Genomic DNA, 24,806 nt, shown 5'->3' on the forward strand with positions numbered 1-24,806 from the left:
CAGAAAGCCCTAGTCAAAAGTAGGGGCTAAAAGGAGATCCTTTCAGTTTCTCTTGCCTGGAATCTGTTCAGGGGCTGTCAAGGCTCTTGGGGCAGCATGGATGGTCCTCAGGCTGGTAGAGCAAAGGAGAGAGACACAGCCCCTAGGCTTACAGTTAAGACCTGGGGACCCAGGCATCCTGCTCCCTAGCCCCGCCCCAACCCCTAACTCCCTCCTACCCTTCCTTTGAAGTAGGGCAGAATGACAAAGCCTTGAGTTCCTGGAATAGTCCCTCTTACCTTTGAGGTGGAAGGAGGGGGAGGAGAGACCTCTGACTGGGAGTGTGTATGTGTATGTGTGTGTGCACACATATATCACATACACAAAATATATACTTATGCTTGGTAGGGGTCACAGAGGAAAAGAAATGAATGAATGCATGAGGCCCTCTAGTGGAAACAGAGGGAGGCAAATAATTCCCAATTGTCTCAAGACAAGCTAGTTGAAGAAACTGCTCCACTTTTTCCAGAAATATGGCTGCTGAGTAGTAAGGTTTGAGAACATTATTATATCTAAACTGGAGATCTCCAGCAGAGATTGGAGGAGGGGCTGTCTCTGCAACTGTGTCCTCTCCAGGTTTTATCCTCAGTCTTTTTTTTTTTTTTGGTACCAGAAATTGAGGAGCACTTAACCACAAGCCATATCCCCAGCCTTTTTTGAGACAGAGCCTCACTAAGTTGCTGAGGCTGGCCTCAAACTTGCTATCCTCCTGCCTCAGTCTCTAGAATCACTGAGATTACAGGCATGTGCTCATCTTTCACTTGGAAAAGTATTTGCTTCATTGTTAACAAAGGTTCTTTTTTTTTTAAATTTTTTTTTAGTAGTTGATAGACTTTTATTTTATCTATTTATATGCAGTTTGAGAATTGAATCCAGTACCTCACACATGCCAAGCAAGTGTGCTACCACTGAGCCACAGCCAGAGCCCCAGCAAAGCTTCATTTTTGTGACCTCCTTAGTCATGGCCAACAAATACTTTTGAAGGCCAACTATATATCAGGTTCTGTACTTAGTTCTGCAGGATAGACAAAAACAGCTCAGTTTAGGGACTGTAGAAAAGAGTGTAAATATTATAAAGCTTCTCTGCTCTGAGTATACAAGTAAGAATAGGTCCATAACCCCTCTTCCGGTCTTTACCTAAAGTTAAAGACACGCCTTTGAAGACTTTTTTTTTTTTTTTTAACTTCAATGGGTGTTATTTGTTTAGTAAGGAATAAGATGAAATCAATCTTACTCTAGCCTTCTTTGTATCTTGTTTGGATCTGTGCTCCATCATACCCCAAGTTAGTAATTGAAGGGGGGAAGAAAGACAAAGAAACATCTAAAGAGGAGGCATCTAATGCCTACAGTTCCAGGTGCTCATTTCTGTAGTCAACCACATCATAAAAGTCAGAAAGAAAGAAACCGCAATGAACAAAGGGAAAGGAAAAAACAACAGCCTGTTCTCCCCAGCCTCTTTTTACCCCCTTCCTCCTCAGGGTGGGGGGTCACATCCGGGGCCCAGGGCTGGGTACTAGGCTGGTCTACTAAGCAGTCAGTTGAGTTTCACTTCCTGTCACCCAGAACTGGGGCAGGAGGTTTTGGGGCACAGTGGGGGATTAGGATTAGGTAATGAGTAGTGCCCACTTTAGGATTCCCCTTGCAGAACAGGCCCATCAGAAGCCACAAAGACCATTCCTTAGATACTGATGTAGCCCACTAATTTTTAAAGGCTTCCTATCATACTCACCTCTTATTAGTTACAAGGCTAAGGACAGGATGATGGATGGGGCAGGGCTGAAGCACAACGGAGTCTGTCTTGGACTCTTGCTTTAGCCTCCCTAGTAGCTGGGACTAAGTGTGTGTTGCCCTTCCCATCTGTATGTAAATAGGTTTATTTTTTTTGTTCTGAGGATTGAACCCAGGGCATTTAACCACTTAGCAACATCCCCAGCACCAACTCCCCCTTTTAAATTATATTTATTTATTTATTTATTTTTAGGGATAGGTGGACACGATGTCTTTATTTTACTTTATGTGGTGCTGAGGATCGAACCCAGTGCCTCACACATGCTAGGTGTGCATTCTACCTCTGAGCCGCAATCCCAGTCCACCCAGCCCCCTTTTTATAAAATATTTTATTTAGAGATGGGGTCTCCGAGTTGCCTAGGGCCTTGCTAAGTTGCTGAGGCTGTTTTTGAACTTGTGATCCTCCTGCCTCAGACTTGCCACTGGGATTACAGGCATGCATCACCACACGCATGGTTTATAGTTTGTTTTTTTTTTTTTTAACTATTAAAAAGTTTATTTAACAAAAAATTTAATATGAAAATGTACATGACCTGATTTTTTAGGTCATAGTTAGTCCTTTTGGAGAGAGGTGATGGATTTCTCTGCTGAATAGTCATTATTTGTTCCTGTTCCAAAACTTCTAACATGATGATACTATTTCCTTGTATTACCACCATTCCACTATTGTTCTGTTGCCCATTAGTTGCGATATCCACACATTCATTATCACAAGATTCTTAAAGGGGTCAGATTCCCCATAATATTCCTTGGACATGTCTGGCACCATTTAATTTCAATGATAACTTCTTGTCCATAAATTTTTTCAGCCGAGAGGGTGAGCTTGGTTTATGTTGTGTACTGAGCAGGCTCAGAGATGCTTTTTTTTTTTTTTTTTTTTAATAGTTGTAGGTGGACACAATACCTTTATTTATTTATTTATTTTTATGTGGTGCTGAGGAATGAACCCAGTGCCTCTCACGTGCTGGACAAGTGCTCTAACACTGAGCCACAACTCCAGCCCAAAGATGTAAATAGTTTTTAAATAAATCTTTTTGAGACCTGGTGAGTTGGGTCCCACGTAGAAGTCAAGGAGATGGGAGAACGGAAAGAAGCACAGTTGTGGCCCTGAAAAAACTTCTGAGGTTTAATTTGCTTGACTAAGGTCCTAGTCAGCCAATTGCTGTTTTTATTTTTGTTTTGTTTTTTTAACTAAGGCATGCTGCCTAGTGTTAGAGGTGGTCACTAATATTCACAGAGATACTGTGGACATTAAAATAAGGGTTACAGAGGAAGGTAAAGGGGTTGCTGAAGAAAAATAAATAAGGGGATGGAGGAGCACAGAGTCCGGATACCCGAGGAGAGGAAGCTGCGACTCGCCCCTCCCAGGCCGAAAGAGAAACTAGTTTAACAGGATTTAGCCCTGAGGAATTACAGCTACAGAGGAGTGAGGGAGGGAGAACTTTGGGGTTCTTTGAAGAACAATTGAGGCTGGAGGCAGGGCAGACCTGCCAAGGGAGTGACCGTGTGGGCCGCTGGGATTATGGGCTAGCTATCCCGCTTTAGATCCTCAGCTCCCAGAGACTTGCACGAACAGAATACTGGGTCCGCCCAGATGCCTTCACTCTGCCTTGACCCTAGGGCTCACCCGGAGGAGACTCCTCCGGTAGGTGGCCAGGGCAGGAAGTCACTTCGCCACCGAGTGCTCAGACTGCCCGGTGCTGCCCGCCCGCCCCAACTCGGCCATGAAAGCCAGCCGCAACCCTGAGGGTGTGGGGACAGGTGACCAAGCCGCAGCGGCCACCGACTTGCAGGCCTCTTTCTTAGGTTTCGATCTAGAGTTAAGCTGGGCAGCGAGGGCAAACGGCATGCCAGTTCGACCTCCCCACCTTCTAAGGGTTAGTTGGGGTCTTCCACATGTCTCCAGCAATATTCGTACTCTAGTACGTTGCTGGAGTTTGCCGGCCCCGTGTCACCAAGTCTCCTTGGTACCTGGGTCAGGTCAGAGCATGAATAGTCTTCCTTTACTTCTGTATCAGCCCCCTCTTTCGGGTGCAATTGGGCCTTGCGCCCCTTTCCCCTCGCATGTCCTAGATGTACAGTTCTGGGATAAGAGAAATTGTGTGTCGGAACCTCTCCCGCTCCCAGCTGATTTACACGCACCAGGCGCTTAAGGGTGATATGAGTGGCAATAAGAATCCAAGGCTTTATTTTATCAACTATCTCAGCTTTTAGTCCCCTCTTCCTTTCCCTCGCCCACGAAATGGTGCACTCTTCCTTTAAGACTAAAATGGTGGCTTGCTACGAACAAGACTCCACTTCCGGTAGGGAGGGGGCGGGACCCCAGTCCGAGCACGCCGGAAGTGGTTTGCGTTTTCAAGATGGCGACTCCCTATGTAACTGACGAGACCGGCGGTGAGTGCGGGAGTCGCGGACTCGCTTCTCCCTGGGCTCTCGGGGTAGGGGTTCGTACTTGCAAAGGGGTCTGTGCCCCGCCCATCCCGGGGCCCCTCCTTTGCCCCGCCCCCCGGACCGCCTTCCCCATTCATTCTCTAGTCCGGGGTGTCACCTGCGCCCCCTTCTGGTCTCGTGTTTGGGGGGTCTCTGCTTCCGGTCACCCAAACCCTGGGTCTTTCAATGCTCCCTGCTCCAGGACCCTCACGGGCCCTCAGTTTTTCTGCAGCGATTGGAGATCCCATATCTCTGTTTGGTTCTCCAGCCTTATGGACTCCTACACTCTTATTTCCGTCCAATTCCAGCCCCCTGCCCCCCCCATGTCTTAGTTATACCTGTTTCCTGTTCTGTTTTCCCATCCCTGTTTTCATTCTTTTTCTCGAAGCTATATCTACTGAAGACCAATCCATTGCTACCTAGTTCCTTCCCCACTCTCCCTCTCATCTTGATTTGTTGGGTCACTGAGGTCTAGATGTATGAAGGGAGGAAGAACTTAATATAAACTTTCAACTTGAGTTTTTTCCTTGATGGAGCCACCTATCTCTACCTCCCCCGGTGATGATGATAGGGATTGCAGAATCTAAGGTGAGGGAAGGCAAACAGGAAGGTATCTAGTGACTTCTCCCAAGGTCTTTGGTTGATAGAACCTACTATTCCTTCTGGCTTGAGAAGAATTTTATCCCGATTATTTGAGATGCCAAATAATGTCTGCTGTGTATGTGAGAAATTGAAAAATGAAGGCTTTATTCATAGTTTTGTCTTATCCTAATAATCTTGTCTTTAGAAAAATGTGCATGGTAGTAATATCGACCCAGTGAAGGTGAAATAGGGTAATGTATATGAAAGTAGTTTGTAAAATGCTATATGTGTGAGGTGATTATGTTTTTGTAGCCTGTATGGTATATGTGAGTCTTCTGTGTAGGTGACACCAAGCATGTGCAGTGGTATGCACAGTGTGTTTTAAAATGTGCCATTCATGCCGCTTGTTCTGCTGCTTTATATGTTTCTTATATCTCAGCCCTCTATCTTATGGTACCTAATGACAACCCAGGTCTCTCCTCTTCAAAGTGATACACCATCTTTGCTTGTGCTGACTGTTCAGTCTTTCTTTAATGTGTTCAACTTCTAATATATGTTCTGAAAATACAACTTATCATCCAGTCCTTTTTTTCCCCCTTAATCCTGACTTAATAAAAATCCAGATATCACATCTCCCTTACCCTGCCATAAAGAGACATTTTCTGTTCCCTTTGCCTGTGTGGAAAAGAGGGAGGAATAAACTGTTCTTTTCCACTCCTATACTGCTTTCTGATTATTGGCCTACCATTGTCACTGCAATCTTTGTAGAAGGTATTGCCATGCAATTATAGTAGTTTCTTTAAAACTTCAGCGCTATAATTTACTGTCCATAAGGACCCAGACCCATAAAACTATATTGTTTTTCTCTACACTGTTTCTTGCTATTATTCTCAGTGTCTCTAGCACTTTTGAAATTCTCTGATCTCCTGGTTCCTCAGCATGAGACCATTGACTTACCTTTCTATTTTCAAACCAGATATATGTTAGAATCACTACAACCTGGACCTCATCAGTGACACTTATAAGACCAGGCAAGGCGGGCAGTGACCAAAGGATGAATATTTTAAAAGGCCTCCGAATGAGGCTTTATTTGAGATATCTCCTGGGCGGAACTCGATCACACCAACAGAGTGGACAGGAGAAGGGTCTGAGGAGAAACCTCGTGGGAGCTTCACTGGACTGGAATTTTATGGGGCTTAGGCAGGAAGGGAAGGGCTTGGGACAGGAAAATGTGTTTTTAGAGTCCCTTGTCCCGCTGGAGTTGGTGGAAAGCTGGCTGAACTCCAGGATTGTCCAAGGGGTCCTGCTGATTGACAGGTGGTAGTCAGGAGATCCTGCTAATTGGCAGGTGTTTCCGTGGGGGCCTGGTTGATGTTTCTTTCCCACACAGGCTGCTTTGTTCTAAGTCACTGCCACCAACCTGACAACACTACCAGTACCTTCCCTTCAGGTACCCTCCAAGTACTTACTTTAGCCTCCTTACCAGTTACCACCTTCTTCTTCTTTTTTTCTTCTTTTTTGTGATACTGGGATTAAACCCAAGGTTTTATGCATGCTAGGCAAGCGGACATCCACTAAGCTACATCTCCATCCTTTTTTATTTTATTTTAGGACAGGGTCTCACTAAGTTGCTCAGGTTGGCCTTGAACATGTGATCCTCCTTTCTCAGCTTCCTATGTACTGGGATTACAGGTTTATACCACTATACCCAGCTCCTTTACTTTTTTTTTTTTAAACTGTATTTATTTATTTTTTAGATGTTAATGGACTTTTATTTTATTCATTTAGTTATACACAGTGCTGAAAATCAGACCCAGTGCCTCACACATCCTAGGCAAGCCTTCTACCATTGAGTCATAACCCCAGCCCTCTTTCCCCTTTTTGACTACCTCAGATCTACAGAGGCAGCTATTTGTCTTTTTTAGGTGCTCTGATTCTTCTTTTGTGGGAGTGTGCAGTGTTGAAGATCACACTCAAGACCTTGAGCATGCTAGGCAAGAGCTGTACTATTAGAGCTTCATTCCCATTTTTCTGGTTCTTGATCCTTCCCATTTTGTTGAGTCTACCAGTACCTTATGATTACCTTTGCTGCTGCTTAGTTAGACCTGTATGGCCAACCAATTTGATACTATCCTTTTCATTTTCTTAGTAATGTTGATCTTCTATACTAAGGCAAGGGCTTCTGTTATATTGAATCATACCTATCAACTAGTTTCTTGGCTTCTGTTTCTAGACTGTTGCATGTTGCTAGAGAAAAAGCATAGAAACTAGCAGATTCCATATAATGTTAACTTCTGTCAGATCACAGCTTCTCTACAATACTTTTTTCCAGGTGTCATTAAATTTCCTATGACCATCTCTCTAATCTTTTCTACTCTCTGTGCCCTTCCCTTTTAATTTTTCCTTTTATGACAGATAAGCTCACTATGTTTCATTGAAAAATCAAGGCATGTCATTTCTGTTTCTTTCCTATTCACAGGCAGATTTATTGAATATCAGGTCTAAACCTATTTCCATTTCCTCACTGCTTAGTTTGTTCCTTAACTACAGTTATTATTCTTAGCATAATCAAGGGACATCAAGGGTGCTGTCTCCTGAGTTGCCTATGCCTTTTTATGGTAGCAAGGGCTAGACCCAGGGATACTCTTAACACTGAGCTACATCCCTAGCCCTTTTCATTTTACTTATATATTTTAAATTTCTAAATATTTATTTATTTATTTTGTTATTGAGGATTGAACCCAGGGGTGCTTAACCACTGAGCCATGTCCCCAGCCCTTTTTATTTTTTATTTTGATACAAGATCTCACTAAGTTGCTTAGGGCTTCGCTAAGTTGCCAGGACCAATTTGAACTTGGGATCCTCTTGCTTCATCCTTCTGAACTGGTGGGATTACAGGCATGCATCACCACACCTGGCTTCTCTTCATTTTATTTTATTTTTGGTAATGGGGATTGAACTCAGGTACTCGACCACTGAGCCACATCCCGAGCCCTATTTTGTATTTTATTTAGAGACAGGGTCTCACTGAGTTGCTTCATGCCTCAGTGTTGCTGAGGCTGGCTTTGATCTAGTGATTCTCTTGTTGCAGCCTCCCAAGATGCTAGGATTACAGGATTGGACCACTACTCCTGGCTTTTTCATTGGAGACAGGACCTTGCAGAATTGCCTAGGCTGGCCTTGAACTTTTTATCTTCCTGCCTCAGTCTTGGGAGTCACTGAGATTATAGGTGTGTACTAGTCACAATGCCTGCTGTCCATTGGAATTCATCTGACATTTTTCTCATGATTAGATGGGGTTATGTATTTTGGGGATAAGACAATAGAGGCAGAGTGATAATGCTGTAGGATTACAGTGATTTTTTTAATATTGATATTGGTCATCTGGTAAGGTAGTGGTTGTAAGGCTTCTCTACTGTAGAGTTTCTCTCTACCCTCCTCCTTTCCATTATATTCTTTGGAGGGAAATCACTTATGCAGCCCAAACATCAAGAGTAGGATATTAGGTTTTTTTCCTTAAGGATAGAGATCATTTGGAATTGGTCTGCACAGGAAATTTCTCTCCTTTCTGTTTATTTTTTCAAACATTTATTTATATCAATATTGACATTGATTTTTTATTTTATAATTAGGTTTTTAATCCAATACTATATTTATTTTACTGCTTGACTGTTCCAGCCTTTATTTATTGATGCGGGGGATTGAGTCCAAGGCCTTGTGTGTGCTAGGCAAGCACTTTACTGCTGAGCTACATCCCTAACCCTCAACCTTTTAGATATTGGGAACTCTTAGTTTTTTAGCTGGCCCCTTGCCTCTTTGATATACAAAGTAAGCTCTCCTTTTGAAGATGTTCCAGGCTCATCATGTATATATTTCCTGCTTCAGTTCTAGAATCAGCCATTTCTCCAAGGAATTTTTGTTCATTTTTGGGGGGGGGGGCGGTACTGGGGATTGAATTCAGAGAGACTCAACCACCGAGCTACATCCCCAGCCCAATTTTGTATTCTATTTAGAGACAGGATCTCTCTCGCTGAGTTGTTTAGCACCTTGCTTTTGCTGAGGCTGGCTTTGAACTCGCTATCCTCCTGCCTCAATCTCCTGAGCCACTGGGATTACAGGCATGCCCTTTGTTCATTTTACTGAAGAATGATGTTAGAAAGTAGAAACCAAGATCAGAGCACTAGGTATTTTCATTGCCCTTGTATTTTGAATCATCTTTTCCTTTTTTTTTAAGTAGTACTAGAGATAGAGATTGAACCCCAGGTGTTCTACCACGGAGCTGTGCTCCAGCCCTTTTTTTTTTTTTTTTTTTTTTTTAAGAGAGAGTGAGAGAGGGGGGAGAGAGAGAGAGAGAGAGAGAATTTTTTAATATTTATTTTTTAGTTTTCGGCGGACACAACATCTTTTTTTGTATGTGGTGCTGAGGATCAAACCCGGGCGGCACGCATGCCAGGCGAGTGCGCTACCGCTTGAGCCACATCCCCAGCCCATCCAGCCCTTTTTATTTATTGTTATTATTATTTTGGTACTGGAGATTGAACTCAGAGGCACTTGAACACTGAGCCACATCCTCAGCCCTATTTTGTATTTTATTTAGAAACAGAGTCTCACTGAATTGCTTGGCACTTTGCTTTTGCTGAGGCTGGCTTTGAACTGGTGATCCTCCTGTCTCAGCCTCCCAAATTGCTAGGATTACATGCATGAGTCACCAGACTTGGCTTTTTACTTTTCTCATACCATCCACCACCTCCTCCCTTTTACATCAGTTGTCAAAATATGATTTTTTTTCTTTTTTTGTTTTATTGGGGATTAAACCCAATTGGGGATTGAACACCAGGAAATAATTCCTGGTGTTAAAAAGGGGATTGAGGAGACTGGGGATGTTAGCTTAGTGGGAGATATGGAGATAGCATGCACAAGGCCCTCAGTTCAATCCCCAGCACTTCAAATAATACTAATAATGATTTTTATTAATCAAAGATAGAAGGAAATTTTCTTTGCTTGATGAAGGTTTTATCTCACAAAGTTAAAGTTTTATCTCACTCTACTACTGAGCTACAGCCCTAGCCCTTTTTTATTTTGAGACAGACTCTCACAAAGTTTTCCAGGCTGGCCTGGACTTGTGATCCTTCTACCTCAGCCTCATGAGTTGCAGGGATTACAGGTATGTGCCACTATGCTCAGCTTTAAATATTCTTTCTTTTTTTGGTATTAGGGATTACACCCAGAAGTGTTCTACTACTGAGTTATTTCCCCAGTCCTTTGTATTTTTTATTTTAAGACAGGGTCTTGCTAAATTGCCCAGACAGGCCTCGAATTTGTGATCCTCCTACCTTAGCCTCCTGTGTAGCTGAAATTACAAATATGCATTACTGGATCTCTAAGCTGTTCTAGCAATTTAATTGAACCGCAGGAGGAGGTTATAGGAACTCCAACTGGTAGCCAGTAGGTCAGAAGACTCAAAAGCCTAAACATGCAACTGGATTTGAAGTGAGGAATAATCTGATGAGACTGAGCCCTCAAACTGTGCTACTTTCAGGTACAGAGTGTCTGAATTAAATTGAATTAGAGGAAGTCCAGATGGTATCTGCTGCAGAACTGGGTGCTTGCTTGTTGGTAGGAAGAAATCCCCACACATTTGGAGATCACAGAAGTGATCTATGTTTTGAGCATAAAGTAGAAGAAACAGTTTATTTTTCTCTATATAACTACAGAGGTGCTTATTCCCTTCCTTTCATTCCATCCTGTCCCACATAACCCCTGGAAACACTCCCAGGGTTTCCAGGAACACAGTTGGAAAAATATTGAGATAAACAATGTAGACGCTACAACTGCAAAAAGGTCCTAAAGTAAGGAAAGTGACATGGTAGAAACCAAACTGTTATCTGGTAAAAAGCACCATCATGTAAAAACGTGATGGAAATAATTCCTGGTGTTAAAAAGGGGATTGAGGAGACTGGCGATGTAGCTTAGTGGGAAATAGCTTACCTAGCATGCGCAAGGCCCTCAGTTCAATCCCTAACACTTCAAATAATGCTAATAATGATTTTTATTAATCAAAGATAGAAGGAAATTTTCTTTGCTTGATGAAGGTTTTTGTCTCACAAAGTTAGCATTATACTTAATAGGAAAATATTAGATATATTCTCTTTGAGATAAAAAGGTGGGCTGGAGCACAGCTCAGCGATAGAGCACTTGCCTAGCATGTTTGAGGCCCTGGGTTCAATCCCCAGCACTGCAAAAAAAGGTCACATACAGAGAAAGAAGTTATGGATGCCCTGAATTTGGGACCTCCTGCCTCAGTCTTTCAAATCAAGGGATTATAGGCATGTGGCACTGTGCCTGGCTAATTTTTTTTTCTAGTTCTTATTTGTTTATTTACTTTTTTCCAGTTTTTGGGTTTGAACCTGGAGCACTCTACCACTTCCCAGCCCCTTTATTTTTTATTTTTTATTTTAATATTTATTAAGTTGTAGATGAACTAACAGTATCTTTATTTGTTTTTATGTGGTGCTGAGGATTGAACCCAGTGCCTCACACATACAATGCAAGCACTTTACCACTGAGCTACTGCCTCAGCCTCTATTTTTTATTTTGAGATAGGGACTCATAAAGTTGCCAAGGCTGGCCTTGAATTTGCTGCCCTTTGAGTAGCTGGAATTATATGCATATGCCATGACACCAGCTTGTTGAAATATTCTTTTATTTCTAGTGGCATTACACTTATTCCTTCTTCAATACTTAGCTCTATGACCTTGGGAATTCTTCTCATTAATGAAATATTATGAGAATTAAAATTTAAATAAAGTGGGCTGGGGTTGTGGCTCAGTGGCAGAGTGCTTGCCTCGCACATGTGAGGCATTGGTTCAAGCCTCAGCACCACATAAAAATAAATAGATATTAAAAATATTTTAAAAAGTTTAAATAAAGCAATGTACATATCTGACACATGTGTCCAAAGCACTCTTTTGTAATTATTACTGTTATGTAAGGGTTGGTGTATGGATTAGCAGAGATTATATGCCAAGTGTCAAGCATAGTAGTTGAGCTATTCTAAGTGCCTGCTAAAATTTTAGTTTCTATTATTCTACAAATATTGCTGTGACCTTTTAAATAACTTGTCTAATCTCTAGTCTCTTTCTGTTCCATCTCATCTGACATACTATAAGGTTACTGCTTTTTTTGATACCAGAGATTGAATCCAGGGGCCACATCCCCAGCTCTTTTTTATATTTTATTAGAAACAGGGGCTTTCTCAGTTGCTCTGGGGCTCACTAAGTGCTAAGTCTTCGTTTGAACTTGTGATCCTCCTGTTTCAGTCTCCTAAATCACTGGGATTACAGGCATGCATCCCCATGCCTAGCTCTATATGTTTTTAATATCTTGCCTTTCACTTAACCTTATGACATTAATTCTCTCTTTCTTTTTTTAATGCTGGAAACTGAAGTCAGAATTGCTTTTCCACTGAGCCACACCTTTAGCCCTTACCTTTCTTCTGCCATTGGATTTTTAGATTATTTCCAGAACTTTTTTTTGAATGCTATGGGGGTGGGGTTGTTTCTGGCAAAAACTAGCAAATCTTCTAGGCAGATTCTAAAAGAGCTGTAACACTCTAAAAAATTTTTTTATAAGAACTTCGTGAATATTTTTGCACATAAATCTTTGCCTATATTTAGGGTTATTGTTTTGTTTTGTGATGTGGTTTGGGAATTGAACCTAGGGCTTAGTGCCTGCTTGGCAAGCACTCTACAACTGAGCTGTACTCCCAGCCCCTCGTTTAGGGTTATTATCTTAGGATAGATTGCCCAGAAGGATATATTTTGATTTATTTTTTTAATTGTGAAATTAATTCATATTTATTTATTTTACACATTTAACATATCCTTTTAATATCCTTAGTACTTTTTTTTTTTTTTTTTTTGGTACTGGGGATTTAACCCAAGGGCTCTTTATTATTGAACTACATCTCCAGCTCTTTTGGAGGTTATGGTACATGCCTGTAATTCCAGCAACTCAGAAGGCTAAGGTAGAAGGATTGCAAATTTAAAGCCAGTTTCAGCAACTTGGTGAGGCCCTAAGGATTTGGTGAGACCCTGACTCAGTATAAAACACTAGAAAATTGCTCTAGGGATATGGCTTGGTGGTTTAGCGACACTGAGTTCAATATTCAGTACCAAAAAATAAAAATATATAAATACATACATTAATTAAAAGGGCTGAGAAGGTAGCAGTGGTAGAGCAGCCCTGATTCAATCCCTAGTACCAGTGTAAAAGAAAGACTGTAGCCTGGGGAGCCCTTACTCTGAGTTCTATTTTTGATGCAGTTTACTAATTAACTTTGGGCAAGTTATTAAATTTCTCATTTTCTATAAAACTAGAATAATACTTTGGAGTTGTGAAAATGAAATAAGATAATATTTATAAATATTGAATAAAGTATTTGGCAAGTACTCAATAAAAGATTGCTAATGTTATTATTTGGGAGTTAACTTTTGGGAGTTAACTTTCAGATTGATACATGGACTCTTCATGCTACCTGCTTATGTTAAGACATGACTCTCTAGTATGAGCACGACTAGTTTTCATTCTAGTATTTGTCACATATTGTATGTTTGCCTGAACCCTCTGGTGAAACTGGGCTTTATAAGAAAGTAGAATATCAGTGTGATAGTAAGTTTTGGCATCAGACCTGAGTTCAGAATGTAACTACAGCTAGCTACATGCTACCTTTATAAGATCTTGGACTGGTCTTTCTTATTAATACTAGAGATTGATCACAGGACCTTAGGCATTCTAAGCAAGCACTTTACCACTGAGCTATATCCTTAGCACGCCTACATCTTTTGAAACAGGGTCTCCTAGGGCTGGGGATGTAGCTCAGTTGGTAGAGTGCTTGCCTCACATGCACAAGGCCCTGGGTTCAATCCCCAGCACCAAAAAAAAAAAAAAAAAAAGAAGTAAGAAAAGAAACAGGGTCTCCTAAATTGCATAAGATGGCCTTAAATTTGTAATCCTCCTGCCTCACAGTCCCAAAGAGCTGGGATTATAGGTGTGTGCTACAACATACTACTCAATCTCTGTAAGACTATTTCCTCAACTTGTAAATAATATTTACCCACTGTCTAAACTCAACAAGATAAACTATATTAAGTTCCTGGTGTAATATAGCTACTCATTAATAAATGCTTATTTGTAATCATTCATAACATACTGTGAGTTTTCTACTGCTATGATTTTGCTTCTTGTTGTTCCTATTTGTTTCTCTTCTTTTCTGCCTGTAAAATATTGGCTGTTTATTTGTTGTTATTATTATTACTATTACCTAATCTTTAATGTCAATTTCTTAAGGTTTTCCTAGTTTCTTGTTACCTTCCCTCATCAAATGGAGTATGGTTATTTATTCCTTATCTGCATCTGTTAGGTTACTTTTGTCGTTTATAAGTTTGTCTTATTTTTTTGCTTGCCCAGCTCCCCTTACTTAGAATGTACATTTTTTGAAACTAAGCACCATTTTGCTTGCTCATATTGTTAATCCTAATGGCACTTATTACAGTACATTTCTCATAGGAAGCTTTCAATAAATGTTTGTCCTTTTTTTTTTTTTTTTGTATCAGGGATTAATCCTATGGTGCTTAACCACTGAGCCACAAACTGAGCACTTTTTATTTTTATTTAGTTATTTTGAGACAGGATCTCACTAAGTTGCTTAGGGCTTTGCTAAATTGCTGAGGCTGGCTTTGAACTCAGAATCCTCCTGCCTCAGCCTCCTGAGTCCCTGGGATTACAACTGTGAGCCACTGTGCCTGTTTATCATATTTAATTAATTTGTAGTCTAGCTTCTGACCACCATGCTTTTCCAAAGCTCTATTCTTGGAGATAACCAGGGATTTCCAAATTGCCAGAAACAGTTGATTTTTACTCAGTTCTCCTTGTCCTAGATCTCACTGCAGTATTTAATAGTGTTAATCACTTACTCCCTTAAAATGGTACTTTTAACACTGTTAATCAACTACTGTTACATAAAACTCTTTTGGTCTCCATGGCATTATTCTGTCCTTTTCTATGAATCACTTCATGATTTTAGTACCTTTACTTCCTTGAGAGAAATAATCATGATCATTTTCCAGGGTCATTCCTCCAACTCTGATCTCTTTTTTGGAAACCACCTCTAGCTAGGTCTTATCATTGGCTGGAGATCATCCTCAGGCTCATCAATACATCTTTACCAGTCACTTTCTCTAGTCCCTTGGAGTTCTCCCAAGCCTTGCAATGTTGTGTCTCTTTACTGTCTTCCTGCGTCCCCTCAAACAAGGCCCTTTTTAGATTAAGAGTTTTTATTACTAATAGGTTTAAGGAAAACAGGTTGAAAATTATAAAACAATAGATGTGGGAAATGACAAAGTTTAAAAAACAGAGTAGCAGTCCCTAATCTGTACTTTCTGATTCTCTCAAAAATGTTATCTGAAAGTCCTGATATTCTGCCCTTGGTTTTTATTTCTAGGGGTGGGAATCGCCAAACCTCTCCCTTCTTTTTGACTTCACCCTTGGATACCATCAAGGCCAGAGGATGGAACCAAGATAACATAATATAGGTGCTCCTATGTGATAATGAGCTATTTGTATCTCAGAGGGCTTCCACACAGGATGGCCATTCAAGAAGCTCTGCCCTGCTTTCCTCACAATCTATCTTTACTTCTCTTAATTCTTCAACTATGCAATAGTGCCCCTTTGTCAGAAGTTTTGTTTTCTATGGTTTCAGTTAACTGTGATCAATTCAAGTGCAAAAATACAGTATAGTGCAATAAGATATTTTGAGAGAGTGATAGAGACCACATTTAAATAACTTTTATTATGGTATATTGTTATAGTTATATTTTATTAGTTATTGTTAATTTCTTGCTGTGCCTAATTTATAAATTAAGCTTTGGCATAAATATGTATAATTAGGATAAAACAGTATACAGGGTGAGTATCCCTTATCCAAAATGCTTGGGACCAGAAGTGTTTTGGATTTTGGATGTTTTTAGATTTTGGAATATTTGCATATACATACTGAAATATCTTGGGATAGAATCCAAGTCTAAACACAGCATTTATTTATATTTCAGATATACCCTACATACACAGCCTGAAGGAAATTTAATATAATATTTTAAGCGTAATTGCATTTTGACTGTGATCTATCACATGTGATCAGGTGTGGAATTTTCTGCTTGAGGCATCATGTCAGCAATCAAAAAGTTTCAGATTTAGAGCATTTCAGAGTTTGGATTTTTGGATTAGGGATGCTCAACCTGTGTATAGGGTTTGGTATTATCTGCAGTTTCAAGCATCCAGTGTGGGTCTTGAAATATATCCCCCTCTGATAAAAGGGGCCTGCTATAAACTCTATGCATTTGACTTCAATATTTCTAGTATTCAATATTACTACTATTATCCCTTTCTCCCTGATTCCATGTAAAACATTGATTGTCTAGAATTGAATTAGTTATTTTCACAAAGTTTTCCTTTCTGGACTTTGTATATGTCAGTAGTTTTTATTCTTCCCACTTTCCACATTCAAGAGTGATATTGTAATTAGTTTGTGTCCTCATTTATTATCTTCCTCACAGGAATGTATGCTATAAGCAGGCAAGAATCTTGCTTCCTTTATTCATTATTGTATCTCTAGCTTCTGTTACAGTGCCTGGCACAACAGTAAGTGCTCAATAAACATTTAAAATCCATGTGTGAATAAGTGTTATTACCATATGCCCTATTTACCCAAAAATATGGGGTGAAAAACAAGATCATATATATGAAAGACATCAAATTAAATTCATTGTAACACTATTTTTATTATTTCCTCTCCAATTCAAATCTTAGCAGTCTTTGCATCTTGTTCATTTATCCTTCATAATGGATTTTTCTTTTCATTTTCCTTTTAATGCCACAAAGACTATCCCAGCTATTGTTTTCATTTTCTCCACTTTAAGTTTATTGTATAGTCACCCCTTCACATTCATGGGTTCTGCAACTACAGATTCAACCAACCTCAGATTGAAAATATTCATGGCTGGGTGTGGCATATACTTGTAATCCCAGCTACTAGGGATGCTGAGACAGGAGGATTGCTTGAGCCCAGGAATTTGGGACCAGCATGGGCAACAGAGCAAGATCCATCTCTTCTAAAAAAAAAAAAAAAAAAAAGTTTTTTTTTTTTTTTTGGTGTGTGTGTGTGTCTCTACTGAACACGTACGTCACTACTCTTGATTTTCTTATAATTATTCCCTGAACAATGTAGTTTACAAGAATTTATATATCATTACATTGTATTAGGTATTATAAATAATCCAGAGATGATTCCAGTATAGGGGAGGATTTGAAAAGGTTATATGCAAACATTATGCCATTTTGTATAAGAGACTTGAGCACCTGAGGATTTGGTGTCCTGAGGTGTCCTGGAAACATTCCCCGACAGATGCTGAGGGATGACTGCACTATATTTTCAAATTCTTTTTTTTTTGGTACTGGGGATTGAGCCCAGAAGAATTTTACCATTCAGCCATATCCGCAGGCTTTTTAATTTTTTATTTTGAGACAGGGTCTGTCTAAGTTGCTTAGGGCCTCAGTAAGTTGCTGAGGCTGGTCTTGAGTTTGCAGTTCTCCTACTTCAGCCTCCCAAGTCACTGGGATTAAAGGTGGGCTGGGATTACAGCACTGTGCCCAACTCAGGTTAGACTTAAAAGCATAGCTTTAAGCAGATCACCTGTACTCCATTAAAGGTCTTTGGTGTTCTCCTGCAATCTAAGGCTTAAATTCCAAATGCAGTAGAGATTGGAGATCTTTCATATACTCACTAGTTTATTCTAGTTTCTTTTCTCATTATATATACCTTTTTGTCCAAAATATGCTGGATTCTTGCTATTTCATGATATACTTAAACTTTCACATTTATTAATTCAACCAATATTTACTGTCTTCTGTGAGCCAAGCTCTTCGATACAAAGTTAAAAGACAAAGTCCTTGCATTCAGACAAGCAAACAATTACATTAAACATTAGATCATGATAAAGGCTGAAATAGGTGTAATGTGTGCATGAAGGGCAGCTTCTAACTTGTCTTGTGTTGGGAAGCTCAGGGAAGGCTGCAGTGGAGTGAACTTCACTTAAAGACCAGTAAGAATTAGCTAACATAAGAAATAAGGAAAAGGGAAATAAAGCAAAAAGACATAGAGAGTAGAGGCACAGTTCTGGGTGAGATTTGTGACTATTTCTGTGGCTAGAGTAGAAAGCGAGTGGCTGCCTGTGTGTTAGGAGGCTGGAGACTAGCAGGAGCTAGGTCAAGAGGACCTTCTGTGTGTGACTCCATGTAAGTACCCAGAGGGAAATAGGAATCCAGGAAGAATTTTAAGTAAAGGTTCAAATATTTTTTGCCTCTTTGCTCTTGTCCCTTTACCTTTCTCTTTTTTCCTCAACTCTGCTTTCACCTTCACTTGTCTAAATCCTGCTTATCTTCCAAGGATCACAATAGGTGCTGTATCTCTAATCTTTATGAATTATTTGGTCAAGATAATTTTGCTATCCTTAGTGTACCTATAATTCTCTAAGCCACCTAAAATTACATATTTAAGAAATCCACAATATGTCAGCAACATTAAAGGGAATATTTTAAAAGAAAAAAAATTTTTCTTTTGTCCTGGATATTGACTCCAGGGGCATTTTAGCACTGAGCTATATCCCTGGGCCTTTAAAATTTTTTTATTTTGAGACAGGATCTCGTGTGTGTGTGTGTGTGTGTGTGTGTGTGTGTGTGTGTGTGTGTGTGTATGTGTTGCTGAGGATTGAACCCAGGGCCCTGTGCATGCAAGGCAAGCACTCTACCCACTGAACCATAGCCCCAGCCAAGACAGGGTCTCTTTACATTGCTGAGACTGGCCCAAATTTGCAATCCTCCTACCTCATCCTCCCATTTTGTGGGATTATAGACGTGCTCCACCATGCTCAGCAAAACGAAGTATTTATAATTTTATTACCCTAACGTAACATTTTCATTATTGCATATCCTTTTCTAAATTTACAAATATTCATATCATTTAATTGTTGAAATCATGGGTGGCCAGGCTCCGTGGTGCATGCCTGTAATCCCAGTGGCTCTGGAGGACCACAAGTTCAAAGCTAGCTTCAGTGATTCAGCGAGGCCCTAAGCAACCTTGACTCTAAATAAAATATAAAAAAAGGACTGGGGATGTGGTTCAGTGGTTAAGTGCCCATGGGTTCAACCCCTGGTACAAAAAAAAAAAAAAATCATGGTATATGTATAATTTTCTTATATTTTCTATTAGATCACATCATAAGATTTTTTTGAAAACTTTTATCATTGTGTGTGTGGGGGTGGGTAGGTATCTGAATTTGATGGCAGGGGTGCTTTACCACTGAGCTACATTCCCAGCTCTTTCTTTTATTTTTAATTTTTTTTTTTTTTACTTTTTGAGACAGGTCTTGCTAAATTGCTGAGGTTGGCCTTGAATTTGTGATCCTCCTGCCCCAGCTTCCTTGAGTACCTGGGATTATAGGTGTGTGCCATGGTGCCTGGCTTCTGTCATCATTTAAACATATATACTATGTATATTTAGCCATTCTTATAAAATTGGATGTAAATTTTGTTTTTAATTTTTATTCATAGATAATGCCATAAGTTTTACATAATTATATTTTCCTCTTTCTTTGTATTTTTTCCTCTTGGAACTATACCTTTATGTTAATTCTTAACAATAGGATTACTAGAAATGTATTGAGTTATTTTTGATTTCTAACTTGCTTACCTCTCCCCTAGTCAGTGAATCACCAAGTATGGTTGATCCTTTGATAATGTCTTTTTTGCCAATTCTGCCTCTTCATGCCAAGATTACTACAGTCTTAGGAGGCTGAGGCAGGAGGATTGCAGATTTAAGTCCAGCCTGAGTAATTTAGTGAGACCCTGTCTCAAAAAATACTAAGGGCTGCATCTATAGCTCATGGGTAGAGTGCCCCGAAGGTCAATCCCAAATAACCAGGGTGGGAATGGGGGAGGAGAAAAAGATTATTGCAGTCTTTTTTCTAACTGGTTTCCTTAGACTCCAGTGTTTTTCTTTTCCAATTTACCTTCTCATCATGCCGGATTAACTGGTCTAAAACACTGTTTTGAATAAAGGATTTATTCATATCCAAGGCTTTACAAAAATGCTTTGGATAAAGGATTCATTCATTTGACAAGTGTTTATTGAATGCATGCCATGTGCCACATATTAAACTCCTTAACTGGCATTCAAGATCTGAACATTGGCCTTTCACTATACCAGTCCTTTCTTTGGCTCAGCCAGACTCCTCTACTTGCCATCTCCTGAAAATGCCATCTCCTGAAAATGCCATCTCCTGAAAATGCCATCTGTGTTCTCACATCTGAGTTTTTGTTTTAGAATGGACTTCTGTTTCCTATCCATTCTTTCTGCTTTCTCATTTCCTTTAGTTTGATCCTTTCTTCAGAGCCCACACTAGTCTTAGTCCTTTCATGGAGCTTTTCAGGGTTTTTTTTTTTTTTTCATTCTTTTGTTTTTATTCTTGTGTCTATATTATCACTCCTGGCCAAAACATATCCTCTGTATTTCTTTTACTCATCTGATAAAGTCCAAATTCCTTGACCTTGTTTCTAAGACCTTCTAAGATCTTCTTGCTACTGGGGATTGAATCCAGAGTGCTTAACCAACTGAATCATGTCCTCAGCCCTTTTTAATTTTTATTTTGAGCCAGGGTCTCACTAAGTTGCTTAGCTAGCTAAATTGCTGAGGCTAGTCTTGAACTTGTAATCTTCCTGTGTCAGCCTCCTGAGTTGCCTGGATTACAGGCATGTACCACTGTGTCTGGTCTGGTCTGGTCTGGCCTGGCCCGATTTTTCATTCCCAGCCTGACTGCTGCTTTTTTCTTTTTGGGGGGTACTTGGGGTTGAATCCAGGGATGCTTTACCACTGAGCACTAAATTACATTCCCAATCCTTTTTTTTTTTCTTCTTATTTTGAGATAGGGTCTAAATTGCTTAGGGCCTCCCTAATTACTGAAGCTGGCCTTGAATTTGGAATCCTCCTGCCTCAACCTCCCAAGTCACTGGGATTACAGGTGTATACCACTACATTTAGCTGATATTTGCATTTTGAAAAAAAAATCAATTAGTGGAAAAATACATAATCCTCATAGAAGGTCCTAGATTTGATTTTTCTGCCTGTAATCCCAGCAGTTTGGGAGGTGGAGGCAGTGAGTTCACCAGCTCAGCAATTTATTGAGGTGCTAAGAAACTCAGTGAGACCCTGTCTCTAATTTAAAGAATACAGAATAGGGCTAGGGATGTGACTCAGTGATTGAGTGCCCCTGAGTTCAATCCCTGGTACCCCCCAAAAAAAGTACTACAGTTTTTTTTTTTTTTTAAACGAGTAATTATATATATAATTAAAAAAATGGTTTTGCCATTTCTCTTTTTCCAGGTTATCCCTATTAAAGTAAACAACATTAAAGGCTTGGTATGTGTCCTTCCACACTTTTCTCTTTGTCCTCATACACAGACAACACAGAATTTCTGTTTTGGTGCTGGGAATCAAACCCAGAGCTACATCCATGCTAAGAAGCGCTCTACTACTAAGCTACACCTCCCGTCCTTTTTTTAGACAGGGTCTTGCTGTGTTGCCCAGGTTAGTCTCAGACGCCTGGGCTCAAGCTATCTTCTTGCTTCAGCCTCCTGAATATTGGGATTACAGGCATGACCTGTGTTCATAGACCTTTAAGTCCTGCCTCATGCTTCACCAAAAATGGGACCCATACTTTCTACTAGAGATTCTGAAATTGTTCTCCATGACTCTTGGAGATGGGGGTGGTACAGGGGCCTTAAAACCCCTTTTAGGAATTCTGTAAGCAAAAACATTTTCCACAGCTGGGTGTGGTGGTGCTTGCCTATAATCCCAGCAGCTGAGGAGGCTGAAGCAGGAGTATCCCAAATTCAAGGCCAGCCTCAGCCATTTAGCAGCCCCTGTCTTACAAAATAAACAAAACAAAAACCTGTCAGATATATTTGACAGTCATTCTTTTGAAAATGAAGGAAGGAAGCAAACCTGTCATTTCAGATGAGATCGGGCTATGGCCGTAGACAAGCCTGTCATTTCTAGGAAAACAACTGACAATATGTATTATCAATGATAAAATTCAAACCCTCCAGTGAAAATTAGAAGTTTGGGAAACTTCGGCCACTGTGACATTTACAACTTCCTAGTGCTTACAGACTTTTCTGAGGAAATTAGTGCATTTTTAAAAATTGTAACATAAATAAATATATAACATTGTAAAATAAGACTATAAAGAGAGCTGGGCATAGTGATGCCAGCCTGTAATCCCAGCTCCTCAAGAGGAGTTTGCATTTGGTAGACAAGATAGGTGCTAAGGGAAATGCACATTTACACAGGACCATTGCAAGTTTGAGGCCAGCCTTGGCAATTTATCAAGACCGTATCTCAAAAAATAAAAAAATGGCTGGAGATGTAGGTCAGTAGTATAATGCCTCTGGGTTCAATGCCCAGTACCAAGGGTTGGGGATGCAGCTAGCTCAGTGGTGGAATACTTGCTAGCTTATATGAGGCGCTGGGTAAAGGGGTCCTAAAGTAAAAAGGTTTGAGGACCTCTACACATTGTCCTGCAACTCACTTTTTCACTTAGTATACCATACACACTATTCAATGGTAGTACATTTATATTTAACATCCCCCCTTTTTTTTTGTACTGCTGAGGGGATGCTATAGCACTTGGCAGCTATACTTAACATTCTTTTTAACAACAGTATGGTGTTCTGTTGTGTGGATGAACCAAATCTATTTAATCATTCATCTGTTGATCACCACTTAAGTTACTTTCAGCTTTTTGTTAATTTCAATAATTATCAACAAGTATCCTTTGTGTATACTCTTGTGTACTTGGTGCTTTTCTTTGATGTCCTCTTACAATTGTTTTGTGTTTCTTTCTCTTTTTTTTTTTTTTTTAAAGCTGAAGATTGAAACCAGGGATGCTTTACCACTGAACCATATTCCCAGCAGCCCTTTTCATTTTTTTAAATTTTGAGACAGGGTCTTGCTAAATTGCAGAGTCTGACCAGAGTTGCTGAGAGTATAGGCATGTGCTACTGCACTCAGTTTTTGATGGAGTCTCACTATGTTGCCCAGACTGGTGAATAATTGGGTCTATGCCTATCCTCTCTTGCCAACTAAGTTATAAAAACAAAAGCTCCTTGAGGGCAAGGGTGGTATGTTGTATAGTGCATAGTTACTCAGTAAATAATGATGACAGGGATTGGGGTTGATAGAAGAAAAGATAACTTAGCAGTTTGCATTTGGTAGACAAGATAGGTGCTAAGGGAAATGCACATTTACACATTCTTTCATCTTAGAAAATAAGAAAGAATAATTCTCCACCTTAATCTCTCTCATTTCAGGCAAGTACATCGCCTCAACACAGCGACCTGACGGGACCTGGCGCAAGCAGCGGAGGGTGAAAGAAGGCTATGTGCCCCAGGAGGAGGTCCCAGTGTGCGTGGTTAGGCTTGAGAAGGGCTAGTTAATGGGGTCCTTCCAGAAGTATAAATTATGTGTGCTCATAAATTCAGGGATGACTCTCCAGTACCCCAAGGAAATGGAAAGAAGGGGCACTGGAGAAAGGAGAGCAAGATGCTGGGTGGGGTTCTCAGATGACTGAGGATTACATGTGACTAGTCTTGATTCTATGACCTCTGATAATCAGAACCTCCAAATTCCAGTCACAATTTCAGATCCTAGGCACCCTCCAACAGCCTCTCCTACAGAGCTAGGCAAAGTGGAGGAGGCACCTAAAGAGAAGAGGGAATTGGGAATGTTATGAGAATGAAGTGACTTGGAAGGTTAAGAATCAAAAAGTCAGTGATTCTTAGAAATTTGTTGACTTCTTTTGTTTTCTGCAGGTATGAAAATAAGTATGTGAAGTTTTTCAAGAGTAAACCAGAGCTGCCTCCAGGGCTGAGCCCTGAGGCCACCACTCCTATTACCCCATCTAGACCTGAAGGTGGTGAACCAGGCCTCTCCAAGACAGCCAAACGCAACCTGAAGCGAAAGGAGAAGAGGCGGCAACAGCAAGAGAAAGGAGAGGCAGAGGCCTTGAGCCGGACTCTTGACAAGGTGTCCCTGGGAGAGACAGCCCAAGTCCCCAGTGCTCCACAAGGCTCCCACTCAGCCTCAACAGCTGCTTCTGACCCACCTGATTCAGCTGCCACCACTGAGAAAGCCAAGAAGATAAAGAACCTAAAGAAAAAGCTTCGGCAGGTGGAAGAGCTGCAACAGCGAATCCAGGCTGGAGAAGTCAGTCAGCCCAGCAAAGAGCAGCTGGAGAAGCTAGCAAGGAGGAGGGCGCTGGAGGAGGAGCTAGAGGACTTGGAGTTAGGCCTGTGAGGCCTTTGAGAATAGGGAATGGACTGCAGAACAAACCGTGGGGCTCTCTGGGGTCCAGGGAAGTGTGGGCAGCAGCGGTCAGGAGGGGAACCCCTCATACTGACTCACTTCCACCTCTCGCTGCCCAACTCTGCCCTCCAGAGCCTAGCCTCTCCCTCATTCCTTCCCTTTTCTTCCAACTCCTAATTTTGGGACTTTCTCCCTCTCATTCCCAGTGTTCAAAAATCTCAGTGTCTACCCCAGGTACCTTTGCTGCTGATTTGGGTGTCTTGTTTAAAAGAAAATCGGGTGGGTGGGACTCTCTTGGAGAACTGAGGTGGAGGGTAGAGGGAGTACGCCCAAATCTTGGAGTCTTGGTTCCTGTTCACAGTGTTTGAGTTATTTCCCTGTCTATCCTAATATCTCTCTCTTCCCCCACCCCACTTTGTCTCTTTCTCTCTCTGTTTTTCTTTTTTTAAAGAACAAGAATAAACTCAAGTAGACATGTCTGGCTTTGTCTCTT

At 40.5% G+C, this 24,806-nt stretch overlaps 1 protein-coding gene and 2 non-coding genes across 7 annotated transcripts; 2 read left to right on the forward strand and 1 right to left on the reverse strand.

The window, feature by feature from the left end:
- Positions 1-3,453: 3,453 nt before the first annotated feature.
- Pym1 (PYM1 exon junction complex associated factor) lies at positions 3,454-24,792 on the forward strand. 5 transcript variants are annotated; one of them, XM_005335601.5, is made up of 4 exons: positions 3,454-3,472; positions 4,091-4,221; positions 23,320-23,413; positions 23,821-24,792. In XM_005335601.5, exons 2-4 carry the CDS (start codon positions 4,188-4,190, stop codon positions 24,302-24,304), a joined length of 612 nt encoding a protein of 203 aa, XP_005335658.2. In that variant the 5' UTR covers positions 3,454-3,472; positions 4,091-4,187; the 3' UTR covers positions 24,305-24,792. The 5 variants fall into 5 exon arrangements, with proteins under 5 accessions (XP_005335658.2, XP_077909478.1, XP_077909476.1 ...); XM_078053352.1 differs by lacking the exon at positions 3,454-3,472 and adding an exon at positions 3,473-3,588; XM_078053351.1 differs by lacking the exon at positions 3,454-3,472 and adding an exon at positions 3,593-3,704.
- LOC120888756 (U7 small nuclear RNA) lies at positions 12,389-12,452 on the reverse strand. The gene has a single exon (XR_005732444.1). It is a non-coding gene; the product is annotated as a U7 small nuclear RNA (small nuclear RNA).
- Trnav-cac (transfer RNA valine (anticodon CAC)) lies at positions 13,705-13,778 on the forward strand. The gene has a single exon. It is a non-coding gene; the product is annotated as a tRNA-Val (tRNA).
- Positions 24,793-24,806: the final 14 nt, after the last annotated feature.

This window comes from Ictidomys tridecemlineatus, chromosome 6, assembly GCF_052094955.1.
Source record: "Ictidomys tridecemlineatus isolate mIctTri1 chromosome 6, mIctTri1.hap1, whole genome shotgun sequence".
NCBI lineage: Eukaryota > Metazoa > Chordata > Mammalia > Rodentia > Sciuridae > Ictidomys > Ictidomys tridecemlineatus.

Excerpts from the sequence above, each read along its gene's own strand:
- Pym1 (XM_078053350.1), top strand. The coding sequence starts at position 3,552 with ATGAAAGCCAGCCGCAACCCTGAGGGTGTGGGGACAG. Across the intron at positions 3,589-23,319 it reads CCCTGAGGGTGTGGGGACAG|GCAAGTACATCGCCTCAACA; the intron begins GTGACCAAGCCG and ends CTCTCATTTCAG. Across the intron at positions 23,414-23,820 it reads CCCCAGGAGGAGGTCCCAGT|GTATGAAAATAAGTATGTGA; the intron begins GTGCGTGGTTAG and ends TGTTTTCTGCAG.